The sequence below is a fragment of the Coregonus lavaretus genome, assembly GCF_964263955.1.
Source record: "Coregonus lavaretus genome assembly, chromosome: 27".
Classification (NCBI taxonomy): Eukaryota; Metazoa; Chordata; class Actinopteri; order Salmoniformes; family Salmonidae; genus Coregonus; species Coregonus lavaretus.
Window position 1 is genome coordinate 17,173,989 of NC_140014.1, and position 24,497 is coordinate 17,198,485.

The following is a 24,497-nucleotide window of genomic DNA, read 5'->3' on the forward strand; positions in this document are numbered from 1 at the left end:
TTTATTCTCTGCTAGCCAGCCGTCGAAGCACCGCACAGCCCAGTTTGTATTCTTAACTGTGGTTTTTTCGTTGCGGCTTTTCTCTAGGTCATTCAAAGCAGTATCCCCCAAATCTGCATGCCTGGGTATTATTGCCATCTCCTTTTCCCACTCATTCATAGTCATGCCGCCGAAAATATCAAAATAAATGTTCCACTCATCTATTTTAGTTTTCGCAACAAAGTATCAATTTAGCCAGTCAACTGAAAATAAGTTTGGATGTTGCTAAGACAACCAGCTCAATTTGCTGTCTGTCTTGTTCGGACACATTCACTTTATATGGGACGGTGGAGATCGCAATTCAATGTTGGAAAGGTCGGAGAGACAGACGGCAAGGTTTATCAAATATCTGCTGTTGAAAACCAAATGCTAGTCCAAAATAAATGGGAGATAATCTCTAGATGCTTTTTATAGTGGAGATAAAGTTTATACATTTCCTGACAGGGTTGATGAGACAGTGGATTGCGCAGTTAGAAGGAACAGAGTAAATAGGCATTTCAACGTCATAGATGTAGCGGGTGGTAACTTGTGAAATAGACACCAGCTGGAATGCAGTTTTAACCAATCAGCATTCAGGATTAGACCCACCCGTTGTATAATTACCACAATGTTTAGTCAACTGTACAAAGGTTCTACCCGTAGCTTGCAAAGTAAACATTATCAGCCAAAAGTAACGTTACATCGGCAAAATGCGCCCTTCTGCAGCTTGACAGGCAGATCCCACAAAGGATGGGAAATTAACCTAAACCACTCATACTTGTCAGGTATAGTTCACTTTTAATTTATGTCACTCAGATATCCAATTAATGGTGGCCAATATTTAGAGATGTCGTGAGGCTACTCTCACATATCTGAAATTACATGACCAATTGAGGTTTACTGATCATGAAAAGCATGCAGTTTCTTGCTGTATAACTCTGATGATAGAGCTAAATGTGCGCAATTGTTTTGCATAGACTAATCGGACATTTTGTAGTTCTGACTATGCTCTTCAAGAGGTGATGATATTAAAACCAAATAATTCACTTTTCTTTAACAATCCCTTGATAATGGCACGCAGTTGTCAATGGTCTAGTTGCCCCCTAGAAGGCCAATCCAACGCTCTGCACCTTATTGTGACACTTTATTGATAACAACCTATATACTGTGTATTGTGTACACCCACTGGTTTAAATAGGAAGAAAAAAATCTAAACCAAGCAGTTGCTTTTACCTGAAGGACTGTAATATCAGACAGACCTGGACAGTTCTGCTGTGTTGTATAGTTATCTACTGATACACAATGATGGACTAATTATATCCTCTGGGGTGTGTGTAGGGAGCAGATGCTACAGGTGCTGCTGAGGATCACTGAGGCGGTGATGAAGAGGCCTCAGGAGAACCAAAGAAAAGACATCTTTGCTGAGAGCCTAGCTGCCATCCTCTTCAGGGTCAGTCAGCCTGGGGATCATGTATCCTCTCTTACTGTTACACAGTTGTTCTGATACCTCTGTTAGAGGAAGTCCTACTAAGCTACTGGAAATGGTTGTTGCCCATGATGTTAATATAATGTGGAAACGTTACTGTTACAGCTATAATGGCTTGTTAGTGTTTTGATCACAAGCCAATGAGAACCAGCTGCCTGCCTATGGTGATTAATGAGATGTTCTGTTTTGTCCTCCTGTCTTTGTGCCTCTGTGCCCCTGTACATCCTCCCCCAGACGATCATTGTGGCGTGGGTACGGGCCAACCTGTGTGTGTTCATCTCCCGGGAGCTGTGGGACGAGCTTCTGTCTGTGCTGTCGTCTCTGACAGGCTGGGAGGAGCTGGTAACAGAGTGGGCCAGCATCATGGATTCTCTGACCGCAGTCCTGGCCCGCTCTGTCTACGGCCTGGACATGAGCAACCTGCCCCTGGACAAACTCAGCGAACAGAAGGAGAAGAAACAGAGGGGACGGGGTGAGGAGGCAGGGGGAGCGAGAGGGATGGAGGCAGGGGGAGCGAGAGGGATGGAGGCAGGGGGAGCGAGGGGGAGTGAGAGGGATGGAGGCAGGGGGAGCGAGAGGGATGGAGGCAGGGGGAGCGAGAGGGATGGAGGCAGGGGGAGCGAGAGGGATGGAGGCAGGGCTCTAAAGTGCAACCCTTTTGGTTGCATATTGCGCCTAAATGTTTTAATTTGGGAGCACCAGTGTGCCTAGAAAGAAAATCAGCCGTATAATAATGATTGTAGTGATTAGGCTTAGCTGTATCGCTGTTTAGGAGTTCCGTAGAGAAAAAACACTGATTTGTGACCGTGGTGGTTGCACCATTACTACAGAGAGAGCCACTTGTCTCTAACCCAAACCATTCAAAAGTTGTGACCCATATTACAGGCGCTAGGTTTTTCCCCCTTCTATTGCGTGTTGGCGCCGCAGCTGAATGCATCTCCATTGGCGGGCCGTATTTTGTACATTCATAAACCATGTCGTGGGAAGTTCTAAAACTACTCTAAAACATATTGTTCAGTCATTTTACCTCATTATCTAGCTAGCTAACAACCTGGTAACTTTACCAGTATATCCAAACATTTGGCGACACAGAAAGAACGAAAAGGGATAGCTTAGGAAACGGTGCTTTCTACACAATGTAGAAACCTAATATTCCACAAATTACTTTGTAATTTCAATGACAGGTATTTGTATCAACATTTTAGCTTTTATAATAAACAAATGTCTTTACAGGCTTATTAGTTTCTAGGGCACAACATGTGCTTCAAAAGTAGCTAGAATTCATAAAGGCCCAATAAAGGCTGTATCTCAATTGATTGTCTGGTGCTCCTACATTTTATGTGGTACCAGAGCTAACAACACATTTTTTAAAGTGAGAGCCCTGGATGGAGGGATTGATGCAGTGATAGAGGGGGATGACTGTGGAAGCCTCAGAGAATAGAGCAACAATGGTAGAAGATTCCGTTTCTCCTTTAGATTCTGTATTTATACTATTTGCGGGTCTCTGTCTCTCTTGTCTGTGTCTCAGGGGTGATCCAGGACTCCCAGAAGGCAGCAGCGGTGGCCAGGTCCTTCTCTCTGAGCTGGAGGAACCAGGGAGACCAGCAGGAGCCCATGAGGTTCCGCAGCGCTACCACCTCAGGGGCCCCCGGAGTGGAGAAGGCCCGCAACAACGTCCGACAGAAAGCCACAGGTGAACACACACACAAGCTACTGTAATTAAGTCAAATTTGGCTAGGGCCAAATGTTGGCCCAAATACAGATCTGTTTAATCTCCGAGTCCCTCTATGACACTACAGTGTAGACAAGACTCTCCATAGACTCCACAGTGAGTGTATATAAAAGCAGGGCATGTGTATGTTAGCCCAGGTGCTGGTGAAAGGCTCAACACTAAGCACAAAGAAACAGCAGATGGTCTCCATTGTTCCTGTCAGATGTCATTGGCCAATGTCAACATGTTTCTGTGTCAGTTCTCCGGCACATACAAACTCCCCTGGTGACATGTCGGAGACTGACGTTGTTTCTTCATTGTTCAGATACAGTGAACAACATCCACTTATCTGATGGAGATGTCTCTGTCTAATGATCAGTTTAGCTCTCAGGTTATCTAGAGCGGAGATGTTGTGCTTTCTCTAAACTAGCTAATCCCTAACGAAGGAGGATAAAAGAGTGACCCGCCTCGCTTGTTTCCTCACCCTCCTCCTCTCTCTCTCTCTCTCTCTCTCTCTCTCTCTCTCTCTCTCTCTCCGTAATGACTGATAGCATCTCTGCTCGCTGAAGAGCTTGTTGAGCCTCGAGCAGATGTAGTTGGGCCTGAAGGAGGACTCATAAAAGCTTCCTGTGTGTGTGTGTGTGTGTGTGTGTGTGTGTGTGTGTGTGTGTGTGAGTGCGCGCGTATATCTGCATGCAGACAGAGACTTAACATGAAACACCACCGCCTCAAATTCTCCCTTTTCTCTCGTCTAATTAGATTTCTCCCACATTGATCTTCAAACATCCCGATATCCCTCCTCCTCCTCCACCCCCCTTCTCCTTGAGAGAGGGCCCACACATCAATCCGTGGACGTTTTTGATAGTTTCATTAAGAGTGTAATTAATGCTCATTAATATGCATAAAACGGGTAACAGTAGCGGTCTGTAGCGGAGACGATGCTATCTCCAAATGAAAGAGAGTAATTAAAGGTTGGTGTAGGCAGAGAATAGAATCCTCCTTCTCTTGCAATGCTCCTCTCTCCTTTAGATTAGGCCTGAAGTGCTGTCCATACACACTACCCCAATGCCTCATCTTTAAACTGAAAATGTGTGTAATCTCATTTATGCCAATACGTACTTGCCAATGTTTTTTCTGATGAGCATTTCCTACGACAGGGTGTTGAAATGACTGGGAACTATATTGCCCTTATTGCACTATTGACGAACTACAGATGTAGGATCTTAATTTGAGGTAGTTTGCTACAGCAGGAAAATTATCCTGCAGCAACATTAAATGTGAATTATTATGTGGATTATAATAAATTGACATTTTTGTAGGGGTTGATCAATTTTTCGTAAGGAAAAATCAAGTCTGAAATTTCAAAGTGGAAATTACAAACTTCAGAAACCTTTTTAAACCTCAATTGCACTACACATTTAAAATGTCCTGAATTGCAGGAAGGTTCTCCTGTAACAGGGTGATCAAATTAGTATCCTACATCTACTAATTTAAAACCAGTACCTATTCTTATTATGGAAATAATGTACTATAATGTAATATGTGTGATACACATTCATTGTCACTAAAGCTCTAGTGTCCCAGCCCTATCCAGTTGCCTTTGCTTTTCTTTTTGGTAGTGTATTTTAGGAGATAACATTACAAAGTTGTGTGTGGATGGAAATAAGTTGACTTTACTGTGATGCACTCAAAGCCAGTTGTATTTGTCCTCTTCTGTCATGTGCATAGAGAACTAATTAATCTGATCTTCAAATAAAGGCAACTCATTGCATAAATTACGTCTCTCAAATGTAGACGGATTTGTTTTTGATGTTGTTTTTTTAAATGTTTTTTTTATTTTTTAATAATATGTAACAACAAATCTGGTAGAGCAGTCTCTTTGTTTAGATGAAGAGCCCTCAAGTGTCAAATTAACATGAGAACCAGCCTGGGGTTTAGGCTTTAATATATTCTATTTATATTCTCTGTACACTGAAGTCAATTAGTTATATTAGTTCTTAATTTCCTGTCTCAGTAACTTCACTATGCCTGTTGTTTCACTCTTAATGCCTTATGGCTGAAGTTGGGGGCGCACAAAAGAAACGTTCAAGCAAATTGAGATGAATGACAATTCAAGTTACAACCGCAGATCTCAAATTAGGATTCAACCCTTAGTGGATTTTGTCTTCTTTAGTAGTATTTTTCTTCACTATTTTTTACAATTTCATGCAAAGGGTTAAATGGATTTGCCAGTGGTGTCCTTCTGATATTCTGCACTAAATGCTCTTATTGACTTCTCTCTTCCTCTTCTTTTCCGTCCTGTCATCGCTCTCTCTCTCTGTGATGGAAGCTAAGCGAAGCCAGTCTATCACCAACTGTGTCCATCTTTACGAGGCTTTGCCCGCTACTAAAAGCGTTCCTATGCTGCTTCACACTGTGAGCTCTTTCTTGCCTGGTATCTCCTCCCCTTCCGGTAACTCTTGCTCTCACAGGCTTTCAGGTAAAGTGTTCTGAGAGCTGTCTGTGTGGTGTCCTCCCTCTTTCACCCTGTCTGTCTCTTCCGTCTGTCTGTCTGTCACTACTCTCTCTCCCGTCTCCAATTCTCCTGTCAGTCTCTCACTGTTTTATTAACACTCACTGAAGTGGAAACCCTTGTTGTTTCTCACAGCTACTTACTGTCGTTTTGGTTTGAAGTGGATTGAAAGTAAAAAAGGACGATTGTCTGAAGAAAATTCTATACTAATCAGTTCTAATGTATGTTCTAATGTTTATAACTGTATGTTCCTATCCCATCTCAGTATGTGGCTAAAACAATGTAACCATTTTGTCATTTTAAAGGTGCTACACATAGGACTTTCTAGAATTTTTGCTTTGTAATTTCAGAAAATGCCCATAATATATCTGGCACTAATAGTGGAATGATAGTGTTTCTCAGCATTACTTACCCACCAGTGTTGTGATTGGCTAAGATATTTACCTATTGATTTCTCCCGCCAGAGCGTCATCTGTTGTCAATCTGGGAAGGCTGTTCTGACTTTGTGGCTGTGACCAAAAGTATGTGGACACCTGCTGAACATCTCATTACAAAATCATGGACATTAATATGGAGTTGGTCTCCCTTTTGCTGCTATAGCAGCCTCCATTCTTCTGGGAAGGCTTTCCACTAGATATTGGAACATTGCTGCAGGGACTTGCTTCTATTCACCAACAAGCATTAATGAGGTCAGCAATGATGTTGGGCGATTAGGCCTGGCTCGCAGTCAGAGTCCCAATTCATCCCAAAGGTGTTCGAAGGGGTTGAGGTCAGGGCTCTGTGCAGGCCAGTCAAGTTCTTCCACACCGATCTCGACAAACCATTTCTGTATGAACCTTGCTTTGTGCATGGGGGCATTGTCATGCTGAAACAGGAAAGGGCCTTCCCCAAACTGTTGCCAAAAAGTTGGGAGCACAGAATCGTTTAGAATGTCATTGTATGCTGTAGCGTTAAGATTTCCCTTCACTGGAACTAAGGGGCCCAGCCCGAACCATGAACAACAGCCACAGACCGTTATTCCTCCTCCACCAAACTTCACAGTTTGCACTATGCATTGGGGCATGTAACGTTCTCCTGGCATCCGCCACCCTGACAGATGGTGAAGCGTGATTCATCACTCCAGAGAATGCATTTCCACTGCTCCAGAGTCCAATGGCGGCAAGGTTTACACCACTCCAGCCGACGCTTGGCATTGCGCATGGTGATCTTAGACTTGTGTGCGGCTGCTCTGCCATGGAACCCATTTCATGAAGCTCCCGACGAACAGTTCTTGTGCTGACGTTGCTTCCATAGACAGTTTGGTACTCGGTAGTGAGTTGGAGGTCAGACGATTTTTACGCGCTTCAGCACTCGGCTGTCCCGTTCCGTGAGCTTGTGTGGCCTACCACTTCGCACCTGAGCCGTTGTTGCTCCTAGACATTTCCACTTCACAATAACAGCACTTACAGTTGACCGGGATAGCTCTAGCAGGGCAGATATTTGACAAGCTGACTTGTTGGAAAGGTGGCATCCTATGACGGTGCCACGTTGAATGTCACGGAGCTCTTCAGTAAGGCCATTCTACTGCCAATGTTTGTCTATAGAGATTTCAGGCTGTGTGCTCGTTATTATACACATGTCAGCAACGGGTGTGGCTAAAATAGCCGAATCCACTAATTTGAAGGGGTGTCCACATACTTTTGTATCTAGTGTAGCGGAAATAGCTAATTTCCTGGTTGCTAAAATTCTACTGTTCGCTCAATTTTTGTTACTGTGAGAAACAAGCACTGAATAGTGTAGGGAATCATTGTACCATCTAAACGGCTGTGAAATATATTTTAAATAACAAAAAATATAATTATTTCTGCATTTTGAAGCTGGTGGACCAAAACCGAAAGTAACGGCTGTAAAAACAATATTTCACAGCGATTTCGATGGTGCAATGATTCCCTACACTATTCAGGGCTTGTTTTCTCACAGTAACTGAAATTGAGTGAACAGTGTAGAATTTTAGCAACCAGGAAATGACAGAGCGATCTCCACTAGATAACATAGCCACTAGATAACACAGATGCCGCCCTGTCGGGAGAAATCAATAGCCGAATATCACAGCCAATCACAACACTGGCGGGTAAGAAATACTGTGAAACACTATCATGCCACTATTAGCGGCAGATATATTATAGACATTTTCTGAAATTGCAATGCAAAAATTCAAGAAAATCCTATGTGTAGCACCTTTAAGTTGCCAGAATGCTGTGTGGTAGAGCATGATCATGTGTAGTGTGCTGTATATGAGATGAGTCTTGCCTGATGCATTGCTCTAACTCTCTGTCTTCTCCTCCCTGGTGGTGGTGCTCAGACGTGGAGGAGGGCCAGCTGTCAGAGTGTGGGGGAGATGGGGAGCTGGAGACTGGAGACAGCCCTCTACCACGCAGCAGCAGCACCTCTGACATCACACAGCAACTGGCTGACACCTTCCCAGGTAGGGATACACCAATGAGTGAGCGAACACACAGTATGAGGGCATGTTCTAACAGGCCATTTTTGCTGCCCTCTAGTGGAGGTATCTATACTGCTGCTAACAATGTGTCCATCCATACAGTGATTGATGTGCTTTAAAGCCTGCAGGCTACAGCAGTGGTTCCCAACCAGGGGTACTAGTTATCTGGGAGTACTTGGCCTATCCACGTTGGATATTTGAGAAGACTCATGAGACCATGGGCCTACTGGTAAAATGCACATGAGGGGGTATTTCTGGGGTACTCCGGGCAGAGCAAAAGTCAGTTGGTGGTACAGTAATTGAAAAAGGTTGGGAACCACTGGTCTACAACTCCTAATTCTGATCATGCATCTAGAGGTGTAGGGATGAGACTAGAACAGTATTTATGAGCAGACTGGCTGTCTGCTTTCTGCTGTGTGTGTGCATCCAGTGTGATTAACAGTCACTGTGACCTCCAGGCCACAAGAGAGAGTACTCCCCCAACAACTCCTGTGGCTCCGATGGCAGGGCATCGGAAGCGAGGACAGACAGCGACCCACCAGTGGTGAGAATCACACACCCGATGCAAAATCTACGACCTCCTTACTTTGTTTGGTTATTTCAGCAGGGCATCTGTTGCAGTCTGAAAGAGGCATCTCTGAAACACCCACTGATGACTTCTCCCTCTGTGCTCCCAGATTCTGATCAGGCGTAGCAGCAGTCCTGCTGAGCTGGACTACTCTGTAGAGGGACACAACACCTACGCAAGGCCCAAGCTCCAGGAGAAAAGTGTGAGTGTGAGCAGCGAGACGTCCAACGGCTACTTGAACGACGCTGACGGCAGCCTGCTGGCCTGGCAGGCTTTTGAGGAGGAGGCAGACACCCAGTCAGCCCAGATAGACGTCACAGCAGACACCGGGAGCCAGAGGAACCTTCTGCTCAGCCGCAATGAGGCCCTTGCAGGTACTGGACTGGACTGGACTGGTTGGTTTGAGGGGGGGGGGTCTGCGTAAGGTTTCTGGGGGGATTGATGCTGGTGAACGAGGCTTGGAGGGGATTGGTTTAAATGGGGTAAATATTGTAGCATATGGCCTTCAGGTTCACTAAATGTGTATTCTGTGGGATTTGTCAGGTTCACCTGAAGTGTGTTTGTCCGTGGGTCGTGATGGGATTTATCTCAGAGCAGCCTGACCTTTCAGAGGATTAGCATAGCCTTCATAGCCAGTACTGCTCTACAGTATCTTCTTCCTCTGCCTGCTGTCCCTCACCTTGGCCTCTGAAGCTCTGTAAAGAGAACGCTCCCACCTCTATCTAGCCTTGGACGTGTTCCGGTTTTACCACCTGCTCAGGGGTCTTTATTCAGCGGGCAGCTGGGCCCTTTTGTTTATTTAGCTGTGTTTGGTATTAGGTTAACGCCTCATGGCTATTGAGGGAGGGAACATAAAGATGGAATGGTTACCACTGTTACATGTTTACTGGGCAACGTTAGGTGAGAGTCTCCTTGCTATTTAGAAATGTTAGGTACGTCTATGGATAGTATCTCAAAATATTATTGTGGTTCAGCGGGCCAATGCTCCCCTGTAGCGTAGGTGAATATTTGGGAAAAACAGCTATGGCTAATAGCTGTCAATTCTTGTCAAATGAAAGAATACCTCAGCTGTAACCCCTGACCCTTAGCGTAACCCCTGACCCTTAGTGTAACCCCTGACCTGACACCATCCCCACCTCGTCTGTGCTGTCTGTACTCTTACATTTATTCATTGTGAATTCACTGTCCTCTGTCATCTTGTCCCTGTGCTCTGTCAAGCTCCACTGTCTTCTGGTTGTCCCCTTGTCTTGTTTTAGGTCCTGAGTGTGTCCTCTCTCCCCACTCCGCACCCCTGTCCCACCACCAGCAGCACCCCCCCGCCTCGCCAGCTTTGCTCGTGCACACTGAGTGCCGGGACTGCCCCCATCTCCTGGAGGACAGCATGCATCAGTCTGTGTTACACATGCCTCAGGACCTGGGTACTGCTACTGCCCCTAAACACCCCCTTTTTAGCCTGCCTTGCCCACCACCCTCTGTGTTAATCTTATACCCAACCCACCCACACCCCCATCCCACCCATCACATATGTGTTCAGCTGTGTGTGACTCTGGTGACTGGGCAAAATTAATCTGTGTTGAATCACCTCAGTGTCCGGGGTGTGGACAGGCCTAGAGTTCTAGTGTTATACTATAGAGTTTTATACAGTAGTAAATCAGTGTTCTCTCTCTCTCTGTCTCTGTCTCTCTCTCTCTCTCTCTCTGTCTCTCTCTCTCTCTGTCTCTCTCTCTCTCTCTCTCTCTCTCTCTCTCTCTCTCTCTCTCTCTGTCTCTCTGTCTCTCTGTCTCTCTGTCTCTCTGTCTCTGTCTCTGTCTCTGTCTCTCTCTCTCTCTCTCTCTCTCGCTGTCTCTGTCTGTCTCTCTCTCTCTCTCTCTCTGCTTTATCTGGTCTTGCAGACAGCAGTGAGTGTCTGACTGATGATGTCAGCATCATCGCAGGCGGGAGCCTGACAGGCTGGCACGCTGACTCCGCGTTTGTGCTCTGGAGGAGGATTCTGGGTATCCTGGGGGACGTCAACAGCATCCGCTGCCCCAGGATCCACGCCAAGGTGTTCAGTTACCTCTACGACTTGTGGCACAAACTTGCTAAGGTAAGCACTGCCCAGCCTCCAAACACTCTTATAAGCTCTGATGACATGTCATGTACAGTAAGTTTGTCTCAGTCAATATTTTGTTCTGTAGATTTTCAGTCTGGATAATGCAGTAATGCACTAATTGCAGATCCGGGATAACCTGGGCATCAGTGTGGATAACCAGTCGTCTCCTCCCCGACCTGTCTTCATCCCTCCTCTCAGAATGCTGGCCTCCTGGCTCTTCAAGGTGATTCAGAGGTCCACTGACTCTACCCACATCAAAGCCATGCGTGTGACTATAACTGTGTGACCCGGTCTCTCTCCCTTCTACCTCTCTCCTTCACTCCCTTTCTCTCCCTCTGTCCTCCTCTTACTTTTCCCCCAGGCCACCATGCTGCCAGCAGAGTTCAAGGCGGGTAAGCTGCAGGCTTATAAACTCATCTGTGAGATGATGACCAGGAACCAGGACGTGCTGCCCAACAGTGACTTCCTGGTCCATCTCTACCAAGTCATGCACAAGGGCTTCACCAGCGAGGACCAGGTAATTTTTGTGTTATTCTAAGCAGGTTTTAAAGATTTAGTAGGAGTGGTTCATGTGAGACAGGTAATGCCAAGAGGAAGCCTGACGAAGATCCACAGTGGTCGAAACATTGCCTCTAAAACTCGGAGGCACCTAAACTGTGCTGTCATTCTCCTGTTTTCATGTGCTATTCTATGTACCCTGTATCTGTGGAAACGACTTGATGTAGATTCCAGTAACTAAGGCCAGAAGAGGGAGCCACTGTCAAACACAAGAGAATGGGACTGCTCTTGTAGCCACCTGCCAATAAACTACAGTTTGGATCTGTTGAATTGTGGCTGTACTTACACTCATAACCACTAGATGGGGCTATAATCAAAGGAATCTTAGCTTTGTTGCATTGTCCTCTCGATAGAGGAGTAAATAAATAATGAGATGCATGGTTGCGGGTACATAGCACATGCTTATTGTCATGTCTTGTCATGTGTTGACATATGTCCTGCTGATGATGACATTGCTTATGCTTAACCTTTACCCTTCTAACTTAATCTGGACTGACTGAGGTAAATGTGAAGATAGTTGATGAAGCTGGTGAAGTATTATATTGCGCGTAGGTAAGGTTCACCTGGGTTCACATCGGTGTAATTAAGTGTTCTCTAGGCCTCTACTCAGCTCTCAGCTGGATCTCTCCAGACCTGTCTCTCTGTCTCCTCGGGAGGACAGCCAACCGGTGGTGATGGTACACTGTTTTGGCATGTTGTCTCCTCTCAATTCAGCATGGTTCTCCTCTAGCTAGCCACACCCTGCCTAGCTGGCTGGCTGGCTGCTCAGCACATTTGACGGAGCTCCAGTCCCCCCCCCCCAAAACAAAGACAGAGAGGGAGAGAGAGAAAGAGATTGATGAGGAAAGGGGGGAAAACTGTGAATAAATTAGTTTGTTTTGTGTGTGTGTATGCTCTGCCCACAGGTTTATATTGCGCTTTGGCAGAGCGACAAGCTTATTAGAATGTTTTCCATGTCGTTAAATAATGTTTGAGCCCCTGCCGTGTATACGTGATTAATTAAGGATTGATGTCTGTCGTGCTCCGTTAGAGTGACACGTTGGCTGGGGCTAAAGAGGACGGGGGGGGGGGGACTGGGGAGGAGAGGGGGGTCCCGGAGAATGCGCTGTGGGGAAATGAAGGGGCCGGCGCAGAGGGACAGCGTGGTATTCTCCAGCTTTTGTTGTGCCTAAATATAATATGGGGCCGGGCCGCCAGTGCTGAGCTGGCTGGGCGCTGGAGCGTGCTCAAATTGGCCGGAGAAAGAGTCCTCACGCCACACAATGGAGGGACAGCCCAGCCGCACGCCTGCTTTACATAAGAAAGTGCCTCTTACTCCATCCCACTCCCCCTCCCTCTATCCCAGGGGTGTTACACTAATTTAGGTTATTTCCTTGTTGTCAAAATTTGCTGAAGATAGTCCTCTATCCATCGCTTTTGGAGTTTTCAATACTCCCTGTCGTCCCTGACTGTTTATAATTATTAGCCAGCTGGACACAGTCAAGACAGGGTATAAATGTGGCTCCATTATCAATTCTACACAGTTTTGATTTGGTTTTAGTCATTTTAAAGTATATTGAGTACTTACAAAAATACTCAAACCACCCGCGAGCCAGATTGGACACTTCCTGTATATGTTGTACGTTTGGCACCCCTGCTCTATCCCCTCTATCCACCCTCCCTACAGTATCCCTTCCAAATCTAATGTTCTTCTCTCTTTAGTCTACTCTGTCCCACTCGCATGCTCCGTATTTATTTCTCCCCATTTCTTTGTGTTTCTAATAGGCTGTCTAGTACTTTTTAAAAACTCATATTGTATGATTTTTAAGCACTGCACATGTTTGCAAATATAACGTGGCAGCGTGTTTCACTGAAAGGGAGGGGGTATGAAGGAGTGTACATCGAGACACGAGACAGTTGGCATGGCCTTGGGCCAATGGTAGTAATCTATTTTATAAGTGTGCACATCAGCCTACTGTGAAGGGTTGTTGCTTGTGCATCAAAATGGGCCTTCTAGGGCTGTGTGTTGGTGTGCTGGGTGTGAGCCAGTCAGTAAACATCTCTCTCACACCTGCTCTCCCTATGCACAGCCATGGGCTTCTTTATTCACCTCAATTTATCAGTGAAGAGAAAACTGGGATTATTTAATCTGTGTAACGGATGCCTGTGGAGAGGGAGGGAAAATGTGACGGTTGAGTTCTGTTGCGGTTCAAATCCCAGCGGCTTAGTATTGATTTTCAAAAGGACCTCTACACCTTGACACATTAACAGGAGGGGTCTATCTATTAGCCTGGACTGGGAAAATCCTATTTTTCACACACTTTCTGTGATAAGAACTTATAGTAATGCCATGATTTCAGTCTTATGCAATAATGACCAGTAAATTGTATTCACACCCCTTGACTTTTTCCACATTTTGTTGTTTTACAAAGTGGGATTAAAATTGATTTAAATGTCATTTTTTGTCATCGATCTACACAAAATACTATGTCAAAGTGGAAGAAAAATTCTAACATTTGTAAAACATTTATAAAAAATAAAACTCTAATACAGTGCCTTATTCCACATTTTGTTCTTACAGCCTGAATTGAAAATTTATTTTAAAAAAAATAATAATTTGAAACCATCTACACACAATACCTCATACAGTGAGGGAAAAAAGTATTTTGATCCCCTGATGATTTTGTACGTTTGCCCACTGACAAAGACATGATCGGTCTATAATTTTAATGGTAGGTTTATTTGAACAGTGAGAGACAGAATAACAACAAAAAAATCCATAAAAACGCATGTCAAAAATGTTATAAATTGATTTGCATTTTAATGAGGGAAATAAGTATTTGACCCCTCTACAAAACATGACTTAGTACTTGGTGGCAAGACCCTTGTTGGCAATCACAGTGGTCAGACGTTTCTTGTAGTTGGCCACCAGGTTTGCACACATCTCAGGAGGGATTTTGTTCCACTCCTCTTTGCAGATCTTCTCCAAGTCATTAAGGTTTCGAAGGCTGATGTTTGGCAACTCGAACCTTCAGCTCCCTCCACAGATTTTCTATGGGATTAAGGTCTGGAGACTGGCTAGGCCACTCCAGGACCTTAATGTGCTTCTTCTTGAGCCACTCCTTTGTTGCCTTGGCCGTGTGTTTTGGGTCATTGTCATGCTGGAATACCCATCCACGACCCATTTTCAATGCCCTGGCTGAGGGAAGGAGGTTCTCACCCAAGATTTGACGGTACATGGCCCCGTCCATCGTCACTTTGATGCGGTGAAGTTGTCCTGTCCCCTTAGCAGAAAAACACCCCCAAAGCATAATGTTTCCACCTCCATGTTTGACGGTGGGGTTGGTGGTGTTGGGGTCATAGGCAGCATTCCTCCTCCTCCAAACACGGCGAGTTGAGTTGATAACAAAGAGCTCGATTTTGGTCTCATCTGACCACAACACTTTCACCCAGTTCTCCTCTGAATCATTCAGATGTTCATTGGCAAACTTCAGACGGCCCTGTATATGTGCTTTCTTGAGTAGGGGGACCTTGCGGGCACTGCAGGATTTCAGTCCTTCACGGCATAGTGTGTTACCAATTGTTTTCTTGGCGACTATGGTCCCAGCTGCCTTGAGATCATTGACAAGATCCTCCCGTGTAGTTCTGGGCTGATTCCTCACCGTTCTCATGATCATTGCAACTCCATGAGGTGAGATCTTGCATGGAGCCCCAGGCCGAGGGAGATTGACAGTTATTTTGTGTTTCTTCCATTTGCGAATAATCGCACCAACTGTTGTCACCTTCTCACCAAGCTGCTTGGCGATGGTCTTGTAGCCCATTCCAGCCTTGTGTAGGTCTACAATCTTGTCCCTGACATCCTTGGAGAGCTCTTTGGTCTTGGCCGTGGTGGAGAGTTTGGAATCTGATTGATTGATTGCTTCTGTGGACAGGTGTCTTTTATACAGGTAACAAACTGAGATTAGGAGCACTCCCTTTAAGAGTGTGCTCCTAATCTCAGCTCGTTACCTGTATAAAAGACACCTGTGAGCCAGAAATCTTTCTGATTGAGAGGGGGTCAAATACTTATTTCCCTCATTAAAATGCAAATCAATTTATAACATTTTTGACATGCGTTTTTCTGGATTTTTTTGTTGTTATTCTGTCTCTCACGGTTCAAATAAACCTACCATTAAAATTATAGACTGATCATTTCTTTGTCAGTGGGCAAACGTACAAAATCAGCAGGGGATCAAATACTTTTTTCCCTCACTGTTTTTCTTTTGTGGTAATTTGTTGAAAATTAAATTCGGAATTATCTAATTTACATAAGTATTCGCACCCCTGAGTCAATACTTTGTAGAAGCATCTTTGGCAGCAATTACAGCTGTGAGTCTTTCTGGGTAAGTCTCTAAGAGCTTTCCACACCTGGATTGTGCAACATTTGCCCGTTTTATTATTTTCAAAAATCTTCAAGCTCTGTCAAATTGGTTGTTGATCATTGCTAGACAACCATTTTCAGGTCTTGCCTTAGATTTTCAAGCAGATTTAAATCAAAACTGTAATTTGACTACTCAGGAACATTCACTGTATTCTTGGTAAACAACTCCAGTGTAGATATGGCCTTGTGTTTTAGGTTATTGTTCTGCTGAAAGGTTCATTCATCTCCCAGTGTCTGTTGGAAAGCAGACTGAACCAGGTTTTCCTGTAGGATTTTACCTGTGCTTAACTCCATTTTATTTCTTTTTTTATCCTGAAAAACTCCCCAGCCCTTAACGATTACAAGCCTACCCATAACATGATGCAGCCACCACTATGCTTGAAAATATGGAGAGTGGTACTCGGTAATGTGTTGTATTGGATTTTCCCCAAACATAACACTTTGTATTCAGGACAAAAAGTGAATTGCTTTGCCACATTGTTTGCGGTATTACTTTAGTGCCTTGTTGCAAACAGGATGCATGTTTTGGAATATTTTTATTCTCTACAGGCTTCCTTCTTTTCACTCTGTTATTTAGGTTAGTATTGTGGAGTAACGACAATGTTGTTGATCCATCCTCAGTTTTCTCCTATCACAGCCATTAAACTCTGTAACTGTTTTAAAGTCACCATTGGCCTCATGGTGAAATCCCTGAACGGTTTCTTTCATCTACCAATAGGTGCCCTTCTTTGCGAGGCATTGGAAAACCTCCTTGGTCTTTGTAGTTTAACCTGTGTTTGAAATTCACTGCTCGACTGAGGGACCTTACAGTGTGGGGTACAGAGATGAGGTAGTCATTCAAAAATCATGTTAAAGCTGCAATATGTTATTTTTTGGGCTACCTGACCAAATTCACATAGAAATGTGAGGTGGAGATCTGTCATTCTCATTGACAGCAAGTCTAAGAATCGGTAGATCTGTTTGTGCGCCATTTCTATGCTTCCTGTTCTTAAGTTTCGTTTTTGCATCTTACTTTCGGTTTTGTACATCAGCTTCAAACAGCTGGAAATACAATATTTTTGGTTATTGAAAATATATTTCAGAGCAGTTTAGATGGTAAAATGATTCTCTACACTGCTTGCTTGTTTGTCACAAACTTAAATTAGGCGAACTATTTGAATTTTAGCAACCAGGAAATGGCTGAGCGATTTCTGCATATTGCACCTGTTATATGGAGAGTGGTACTCAATAATGTGTTGTATTGGATTTTCAAATGCAATATGCAGAAAGTATTGTTATAAGTATTCAACAAAGGGGTTGAAGACTTGACTCAAGACATTTCAGCGTGAATTTTTGTATTCATTTGTAAAAACATAATTCCACTTTGGCATTATGGGGTATTGTGTGTAGTAGGCCAGTGACAAAAAGGTCTAAATTTAATCAATTTTAAATTCAGGCTGTAACACAACAAAGTGGAAAAAGTCAAGGCACTGTGAAGACTGAGGCTCATTTCCTGTGTGTAGTGTGCCTTCAAACACGGCAGAATGAAAGGGTTAAGAAGCCTCCTGTCAGGGTTGTGTTAATGCACCTTTTGTTGAGTAGAGCAGAGCAGGCCAATCCAACTGCCAACCCTCAGCCCCACCACACAGGACCAATTCCCATCTCTACTACCACACATTCATTTCACAACCAGCTCCCTCTACTTACAGGCGCAATGGAAATGCTTTGTAGGTTTGTTGCTTGCCTTAAAATGCTCATTTCAGGCAATCAGCCGACAGTTTGTTGGCAGCTAATTACCACAGACTGTTCTCCACATTACGCCTCTCAGAGGTCAATTACGGCAGAAATGACGGTAAAATGGGCCTCAAAGCCCTAATGCTCCAAACCAATTTTCGGCTTCTGTCGGCACTGTGTATGTTTTGACTTGTTCCTTATTGCCTGCGTGTTTTTCTATTCCTCTTTTGTTTCCCCGCTCTGTGTTTACAAAGGCTTCATTTGAGGTGATTTAATGTAGCTGGTGGGTGGGTTGGGAGGGGTAGAGCAGAGCGGGGGTGGAGGTGTGCGGAGTGTGTCGGGTGTTTGTTGAGGTGCACTGGGGTTTAGGGCTCGGGGAGACACGGCCACTGTTTGAACGACCTGATTTACACACATTTACAGCTACCCAGAAGGCAGGTGTTCCCTGCCTGGACCTTGTCTGTGTACACACACACTGGCTTAGCAAAGATAAGCGGGCAAACCAGTCTCCCCTTTATGTAGGCCTTTTACATTCTTATCTCATAAAGAATTTCAGTTCACTCCTGACATTTTAAGGCAACATGACTGTACTTTTACTAGCCATCAGGGTAATAAGATGGTCGTCGATCCATTGTTGTTATGGAGCTGTATTATCTGCCCACGTATAGAGAAATCACTCTTTAATACAGCTTATGTCAACACCCATCTGGCACAGAGAGAGCACTGTGCACCTGAACAATACCTTATCCCTGGCTTTAATTACGTGTTTGTGTGTGTGTGTGTGTGTGGAAAGTTGCAGGTCTTTTGTTCCACCATTCCGCCTCCCTTGTGCTGTGATCAACCCATCTGCTGCCTCTTTCTCCTGTTCCCCTCTTTTCCTCCATCCCTCGTTCAAACTCTCATTTTTGGGTTTTGTAAAAGATGGACTGTGAAATTCTGTGCTATCCTGAGTGCACTGTTGTCATATTTGTACCAATTTGGGAAGGACTACTATGCAATCATTCCTTTCCTGAGCTCAGTGTCTGTCCATTCCCCAAAATAAACTAACTCAGAAATACATGCAACCTGCTTACAAAATATGTGTATTTTAATGATCGTTCAATCAATCCATTGACCTGACCACCATAACCATCTGTGTGGTGTTTGATCCCTCCCAGGACGTTCTGAACACAGTCATCCGTTCCTGTTCCCCGCGCTTCTTCTTCCTGGGCCTGCCGGGCTTCACCTTGCTGGTGGGGGACTTCATCACCGCTGCAGCACGCATCCTCAGCAACGACTCCTCCGAGGTACACAGTATGGCAAGTCTTACATTGCATTAGCTACAACTGAATTATAATGCATTATATCAGTTGGCTAATGTAAATATTAAAAAGCAATATTTGATGTAATAACATTTAGGGTCATTATACATATTCTGCTAAACTTCATTCTGAAGTTCAGATTAGAGTGTGTTGAATGTACTGCGGTGAATTCAACTCAAGGCCATAATGCCGCAGCTCTTGGACGATTTTCCTGGAATCGTAATGTTTCATGTTCTGTAGCGATGAGATGACGAATGTGTGTTATTTTCCTCTGAAAGGCTCCGAGGATAGAAGCACAGACTGTCCTTGGGTCGCTGGTCTGTTTTCCCAACCTCTACCTGCAGATTCCACTACTGCAGACCATTCCCGGAACTGATGACATCGTTGTCCGGAACGAGGACATCAAGGTATTAAGAGTTCTTCCATGTCCTTTGACCTTTTAGTAAATACTCAGACAGCAAACACATTTTTAAAAATGGTATAGCAGTTCCCTGTAGTTACAATTGATGTATTTTGATGAATAAGATGGAACGTTTGGATGGTAATGAAGTGGATTGGTCATCATCATGTCTTCTCTCTGCCCTCTCCCTTCAGGACTATCTGGTCAACATCTTACTGAAGTCTGCACGGAATGAACCCTGTGAAGCAGCCAGGTATAGAAGGGATAGGGGTGCGGAAGAATGGTGGTTGTGAAGCAATGGGACTGATTATATTGAGTGGATTAAGGTTCATATTTCAGATAAATAGTATATTGAAATAAAATATTTGATGAATATGTGTAATGTAAGAAGAACATTATAGAGGGGTAGTGAAACTTAACAGAGATACAACAAGAGTGAGTAATTGGTCCCGTAGCGTATATCAGTATTCTCACTGGTCTACTGTGTCTTTTAGGTGTATGGCTGTATGTAGTCTGGGCCTGTGGGTATGCGAGGAGCTAATGCAGCAGAATATTCACCACCAGGTCGAGGATGCCATCAATGTTCTGGGTGTAACACTAAAGGTGAGTGTGTTCATCAGCGTCTGTGAGTGCCAACGTGCTCAGTGGTGTGACTCAAACTGATTTTTGAAGACCTCTGCTCCCCTGTCTATCAGTGGATAGATGCAGAGAGAACCAGTTCTTTCTGAGGGTTTTGGGGAACGAGCTCGAGGGCTGTGGTGTAATTTCCAGGCCACTCGCTCTCAGTGGATGCAGTCCAATTTAAGCAACCACATCTCACCTCTAGTTTCCTACTAGTGCAGTCCTTCCCTCTAATGGAGCAGTAATCACTCCCCAGTCCAACTTGACACACACACTCAGCCGGCCCAAAATAAAGGGGATGTGGAGGCGAGGGAGGGAGGGAGGGGTGCTTTTCTAAAAGCAGGTGCTAAACTCTCAGGGTCTCTTTTTGTGTTGGGCCATTTCTGCATTGTCTGCCCTTGTTACATGTCAAGAGGCATTCAGCCAGAAAACAGGGGAAATTCTATTTCTGTGCCCTGAATTCCAAATCACTATTTTCAGCTGTCTGCCAATCCGTCCATTAATGAACTGTAGTTTGAAAGAAAGGTCTTTGCAGAACCAAGACATTTTCATACCTTTTTCTGTTGTGCCAGAGGTCCCCATCCTGGTATTGTACAACTACTCATCCTACGACTTCCCAGAGTTTTTAACCCGGATATCTTGTTCTCGTGTCCCCTCTCTGGTCAGTTTGGGAACAAAACTGTGGCTCAGGTAGCCTGTGACCTGTTTCAGCTCCTCATCTCTCACTGGGAACACCTCCAGAGGCTAGAGCGCTCTCTCCCAAAGAAAATCATTGAGGTAGGATGCCACAGCTCCCCCGCACCTTGCTAATATGAGACATGCTATCCACTATCACATGCGAAATACATGTCGTCAAAGTATCCCTATCTTTTTGTGCCATGCAGATCTTTGTGGCCACTATAGCATTTCTGTTGCCGAGCGCAGAGCACTCGACGGTGGAGGCTGACAAAAAGGTACAGAAAATTGAAAGGGCATAAAATGGCTGAAGTCTGAAGGACCCTTTCTTCATAGATGTAGCGAGTGCATTTGCACAGGAATCTTGTTCTATCTGGACCATATCTGTCTCCCCTTCCTGCTCTCTCTCTCCCTCCAGCTCTCTCTCTCTCTCCCTCCAGCTCTCTCTCTCTCTCTCTCTCTCTCTCTCCCTCCAGCTCTCTCTCTCTCCCTCCAGCTCTCTCTCTCTCTCTCTCTCTCTCCCTCCAGCTCTCTCTCTCTCTCCCTCCAGCTCTCTCTCTTTCTCCCTCCAGCCCTCACTCTCTCACCCTCTCACTTTCAGTCCATCCCTCGCTCTCTCCCTCCCTAATTACCTCTCTCCATTGCTCATCTCCTCCCTAGCTGCTTTACTAATTATCTTTGTCCGCAGTAGGCTTCATTGTGTGTGTGGAGGGCACTGGGCTAATGGAAAAGCCTCTCCTCTATTTGTGTGACTCAGCTAATGGTGTCTTTGCTGCTGTGCCTGCTGGACTGGTGTATGGCCATGCCCCTGAGCATGCTGCTGGAGCCCATCACAATGCCCGTGCTGGAGGACCCCACATCCCACAAGGCCCCTCTGCTCGACTACATCTACAGGGTGGGTAACAGAAAAGAATAGTGTCATAGTACTTTGTCTTACCCACACCACAGACCTCTTCAGAAGCCCTATTTTGCATTTAAAGTGTTCTATGACACCTTGGAAATTAATTTTCAAATTTTGGTTTCCAGTTTCTACTGTTATGTGAGAATATCCACCAAACCACCCCACCTGTTTGGTAATACACATGTGATACACAGAAACATTGATTTATAACAGGGAAGTATTTTAGGTTACTTTGTTCTTGCCTTTTTATTTTTCCCGATTGGGTGTTTGAACCCTTATTTAGCGATTAAACGCAGAGGAGAGGCTGAGCATCAGTCTAAATGAATGAGGTATTATTCAGTGGAGGTTTGACAGATGCGGTCAAAGACAAACCTTTATATGGATGTCACCCCTGATAAGAAATGGTCAAATTATTTAAATATGTCTTTGTCCTTGTGATAAGCCTGGATTTTAAAGCCTGTCTAGATTTGAATTGAATATATCTTAATATGGGAGAGACTGCAGCTGCTATGTAGGAAATAAATAAATGTCATTGGTTCTATTGTGCACATAAAAGTAAACTGTCACTTAATTTCATCATAGGTAAATCAGTGTAACACTGATCTTAGTGAAATGCTTGTCCTCTTGTTTTCAGATATATAATGTGAGGAGTAACATATTTGGACAACATTAATGTAATAAAACCAGAAAAATATCACGCACACACAAAATGCACTTCTACTGGTCTCCCATACCAAATTGACTTCAAAACTGTACTCCCCAAAGAAACACTTTATATAAATATTTAATTCTCAGTCTTTTCAGCTAGGCACTCATTTACATACCAGTAAACCTCACAAAATGAATAAAGCGATTTGTCTAGTTTATGCATCTCTTTTGAATTTGTTATAGTAACTATTTAGTTGTTTCTTATACCAAATCCTCAATGAACAGATTCAACTTAAAAGTGACCCTTTTCATATGCTGATGAATAAAGATGGGAGATTTCTGCACCTCTGCTGAGGGTTTGAGCTTGGTATTTGTTGTATTTGTGTCTAACAGCATGAGGCTGGTCTGTGCAAAAGGCATGATTGCTCTGGACCTCCATGCCGTGTCCTCCATCTGCTCTCTGCCTGCCTCAGCAGCTGCACCCTCGCTGTGTGTGTGTGTGTGTATGTTTCCTTGTGTGCATGTTTTTGTGTGTCCATGAGTGAGTGTGCATATGTGTCTACACGTATCCATGTTTGTTACCTTCCTGGAACTGTTGCTATGCGAGGTGCAGCCACTTAGTCGTCAAGCAAGCAGAAGCTTTTTTTTCTCCTCCACAGAGGAACCACTTTAGGGCTTTGGTGTGGCAGCTGTTTGGTTCTGGTCTTTTCACCATAACCCCCCCCCCCCCCCCCCCCATACCCAGAGGACTCTAAGGCATTATAATCCACATACTGTCTGCATTTCCCCACACAATACTGTTTCAGATGACAGGACCTGTACCTCTCCTCTCTGATCCTTGGCCAAGTGTGCATGTGTGTGTTGAATGGGATTAGCCATTCATTTACATAGACCAGCCTCCACAATGGGTTTACCAAGTCCACCCACTCAATGTGAGAGGCCCCACAGTTTGCTATTGTCTGGTATGTCAGGCGTAGCTTCCACATTTAAAAAAAAATATATATATAAACTAAAACTTACATAGACAAAAACCAGTAGACAACTTATCATTGACATACTTCCAAATACTTCACTGTATACAGAGCATAGGTGTTTGTTTGTGTGCGTGTCTGAGTGCCTGTGTTTGTGTGTGTGTCTGAGTGCATGTGTTTGTGTGTGTGTGTAGTTGTGGGTGCATGTTTGTGGCAACATGAGCAGAAGGATAAAGTCTTAATTAAATCAAACAGAGTAAACCTGGCCAATCAGTGTAATCAACTGGCCTAGCATGTCTAATCTAGTCCCGCCAACCGAACGGACGGATGCCGCACCATCTGTTATGCAGATCGATACTCACTCATCACAGGAGAAATGGATTAGTGGCAATAAAGCGCCTCTCCTCCCTCAGGTGGAGGGTTACCATGGCAAACAGACCATATAGTCCCCCTTCGTATGTTCCTCCACCATCCGATGCTCGCTTCCTTACCTGGAACCTCTGCGTTTGAGATTACTGTATCATTTTAAATTGACTTGCCTAGTTACTTCCTTTCTCTGTGTTTCAGTTACTGTAAGGTCAATGTTGTTCAGCTGTTCACTGGCTTCCGCTGCCGTCCAGTGCCACCACTGTCACATAGTCCCCACTGATATTCTGTAACTCTCAGGCAGACTTGGTAGTGTCTGTAATTATCTAATTTATGAGTCCCATGTATTTGTTGATGCTGTGCAGCCAGCCACACAAAGAAACAGTAGCAGTGACTGAATGCAAGGTTACCACTGTCTTTCTCCTGTAGTGTTTTTAACCCACTAGGTGTTGACTCCTATCCTCTGTCCCGTAGGTGCTACACTGCTGTGTCTCTGGCTCCAACCTACACACCCAGCAGAGCCACTACCTCCTGAGTCTGTCTGACCTCTCCACTGACTACGACCCCTTCCTCATACTGGGCCAGGTCAAGAGCTCAGAGCCCCCTCTCTCACACACCAACGCAGACTTTGGCAGCCTGCTCACCGTGGCCGAGGGTAAGGAGGCCAGAGACCTCACCGCCGTCACCGGCCACACTACTGTCACCAACACAGCAGGATGCAGAATAGGGAGACGAGGCGCCACCCGTTTAATACCTGCTGTGTAGGAGATTGTGCTGCGCTGACGGAGAATTGAAAGGAGGGCTGTGTGCGTTTGTGTGACAGAGAGAGTGTGTGTTTGTGTGACACAGAGAGAGTGTGTGTTTGTGTGACACAGAGAGTGTGTTTGTTTGACACAGAGAGAGAGGGTGTGTTTGTGTGACACAGAAAGTGTGTGTGTGTGTGTGTGACAGAGTGTGTGTGTTTGTGTGACAGAGAGAGTGTGTGACAGAGAGGGAGTGTGTGACAGAGAGAGAGTGTGTGACAGAGAGAGAGTGTGTGACAGAGAGAGAGTGTGTGACAGAGAGAGAGTGTGTG

General features: G+C 44.7%; 1 protein-coding gene across 3 annotated transcripts in view; it reads left to right on the plus strand.

Annotated features, from left to right (window-relative positions):
• LOC311102825 (ral GTPase-activating protein subunit alpha-2-like) overlaps positions 1–24,497 on the plus strand; it is a 135,119-nt gene that overhangs the window by 44,752 nt on the left and 65,870 nt on the right. For all 3 annotated transcript variants that reach the window (XM_084144253.1, XM_084144254.1, XM_084144255.1), the window contains exons 14-31: positions 1,357–1,468; positions 1,739–1,976; positions 3,033–3,197; positions 8,069–8,191; positions 8,668–8,753; positions 8,887–9,151; positions 10,034–10,195; positions 10,670–10,863; positions 10,994–11,092; positions 11,231–11,386; positions 18,697–18,825; positions 19,119–19,247; positions 19,435–19,493; positions 19,735–19,843; positions 20,528–20,638; positions 20,746–20,814; positions 21,294–21,431; positions 23,897–24,077. In XM_084144253.1, coding sequence (XP_084000379.1) covers positions 1,357–1,468; positions 1,739–1,976; positions 3,033–3,197; positions 8,069–8,191; positions 8,668–8,753; positions 8,887–9,151; positions 10,034–10,195; positions 10,670–10,863; positions 10,994–11,092; positions 11,231–11,386; positions 18,697–18,825; positions 19,119–19,247; positions 19,435–19,493; positions 19,735–19,843; positions 20,528–20,638; positions 20,746–20,814; positions 21,294–21,431; positions 23,897–24,077 — 2,525 coding nt within the window. The remainder of the gene's footprint in view (positions 1–1,356; positions 1,469–1,738; positions 1,977–3,032; positions 3,198–8,068; positions 8,192–8,667; positions 8,754–8,886; positions 9,152–10,033; positions 10,196–10,669; positions 10,864–10,993; positions 11,093–11,230; positions 11,387–18,696; positions 18,826–19,118; positions 19,248–19,434; positions 19,494–19,734; positions 19,844–20,527; positions 20,639–20,745; positions 20,815–21,293; positions 21,432–23,896; positions 24,078–24,497) is intronic.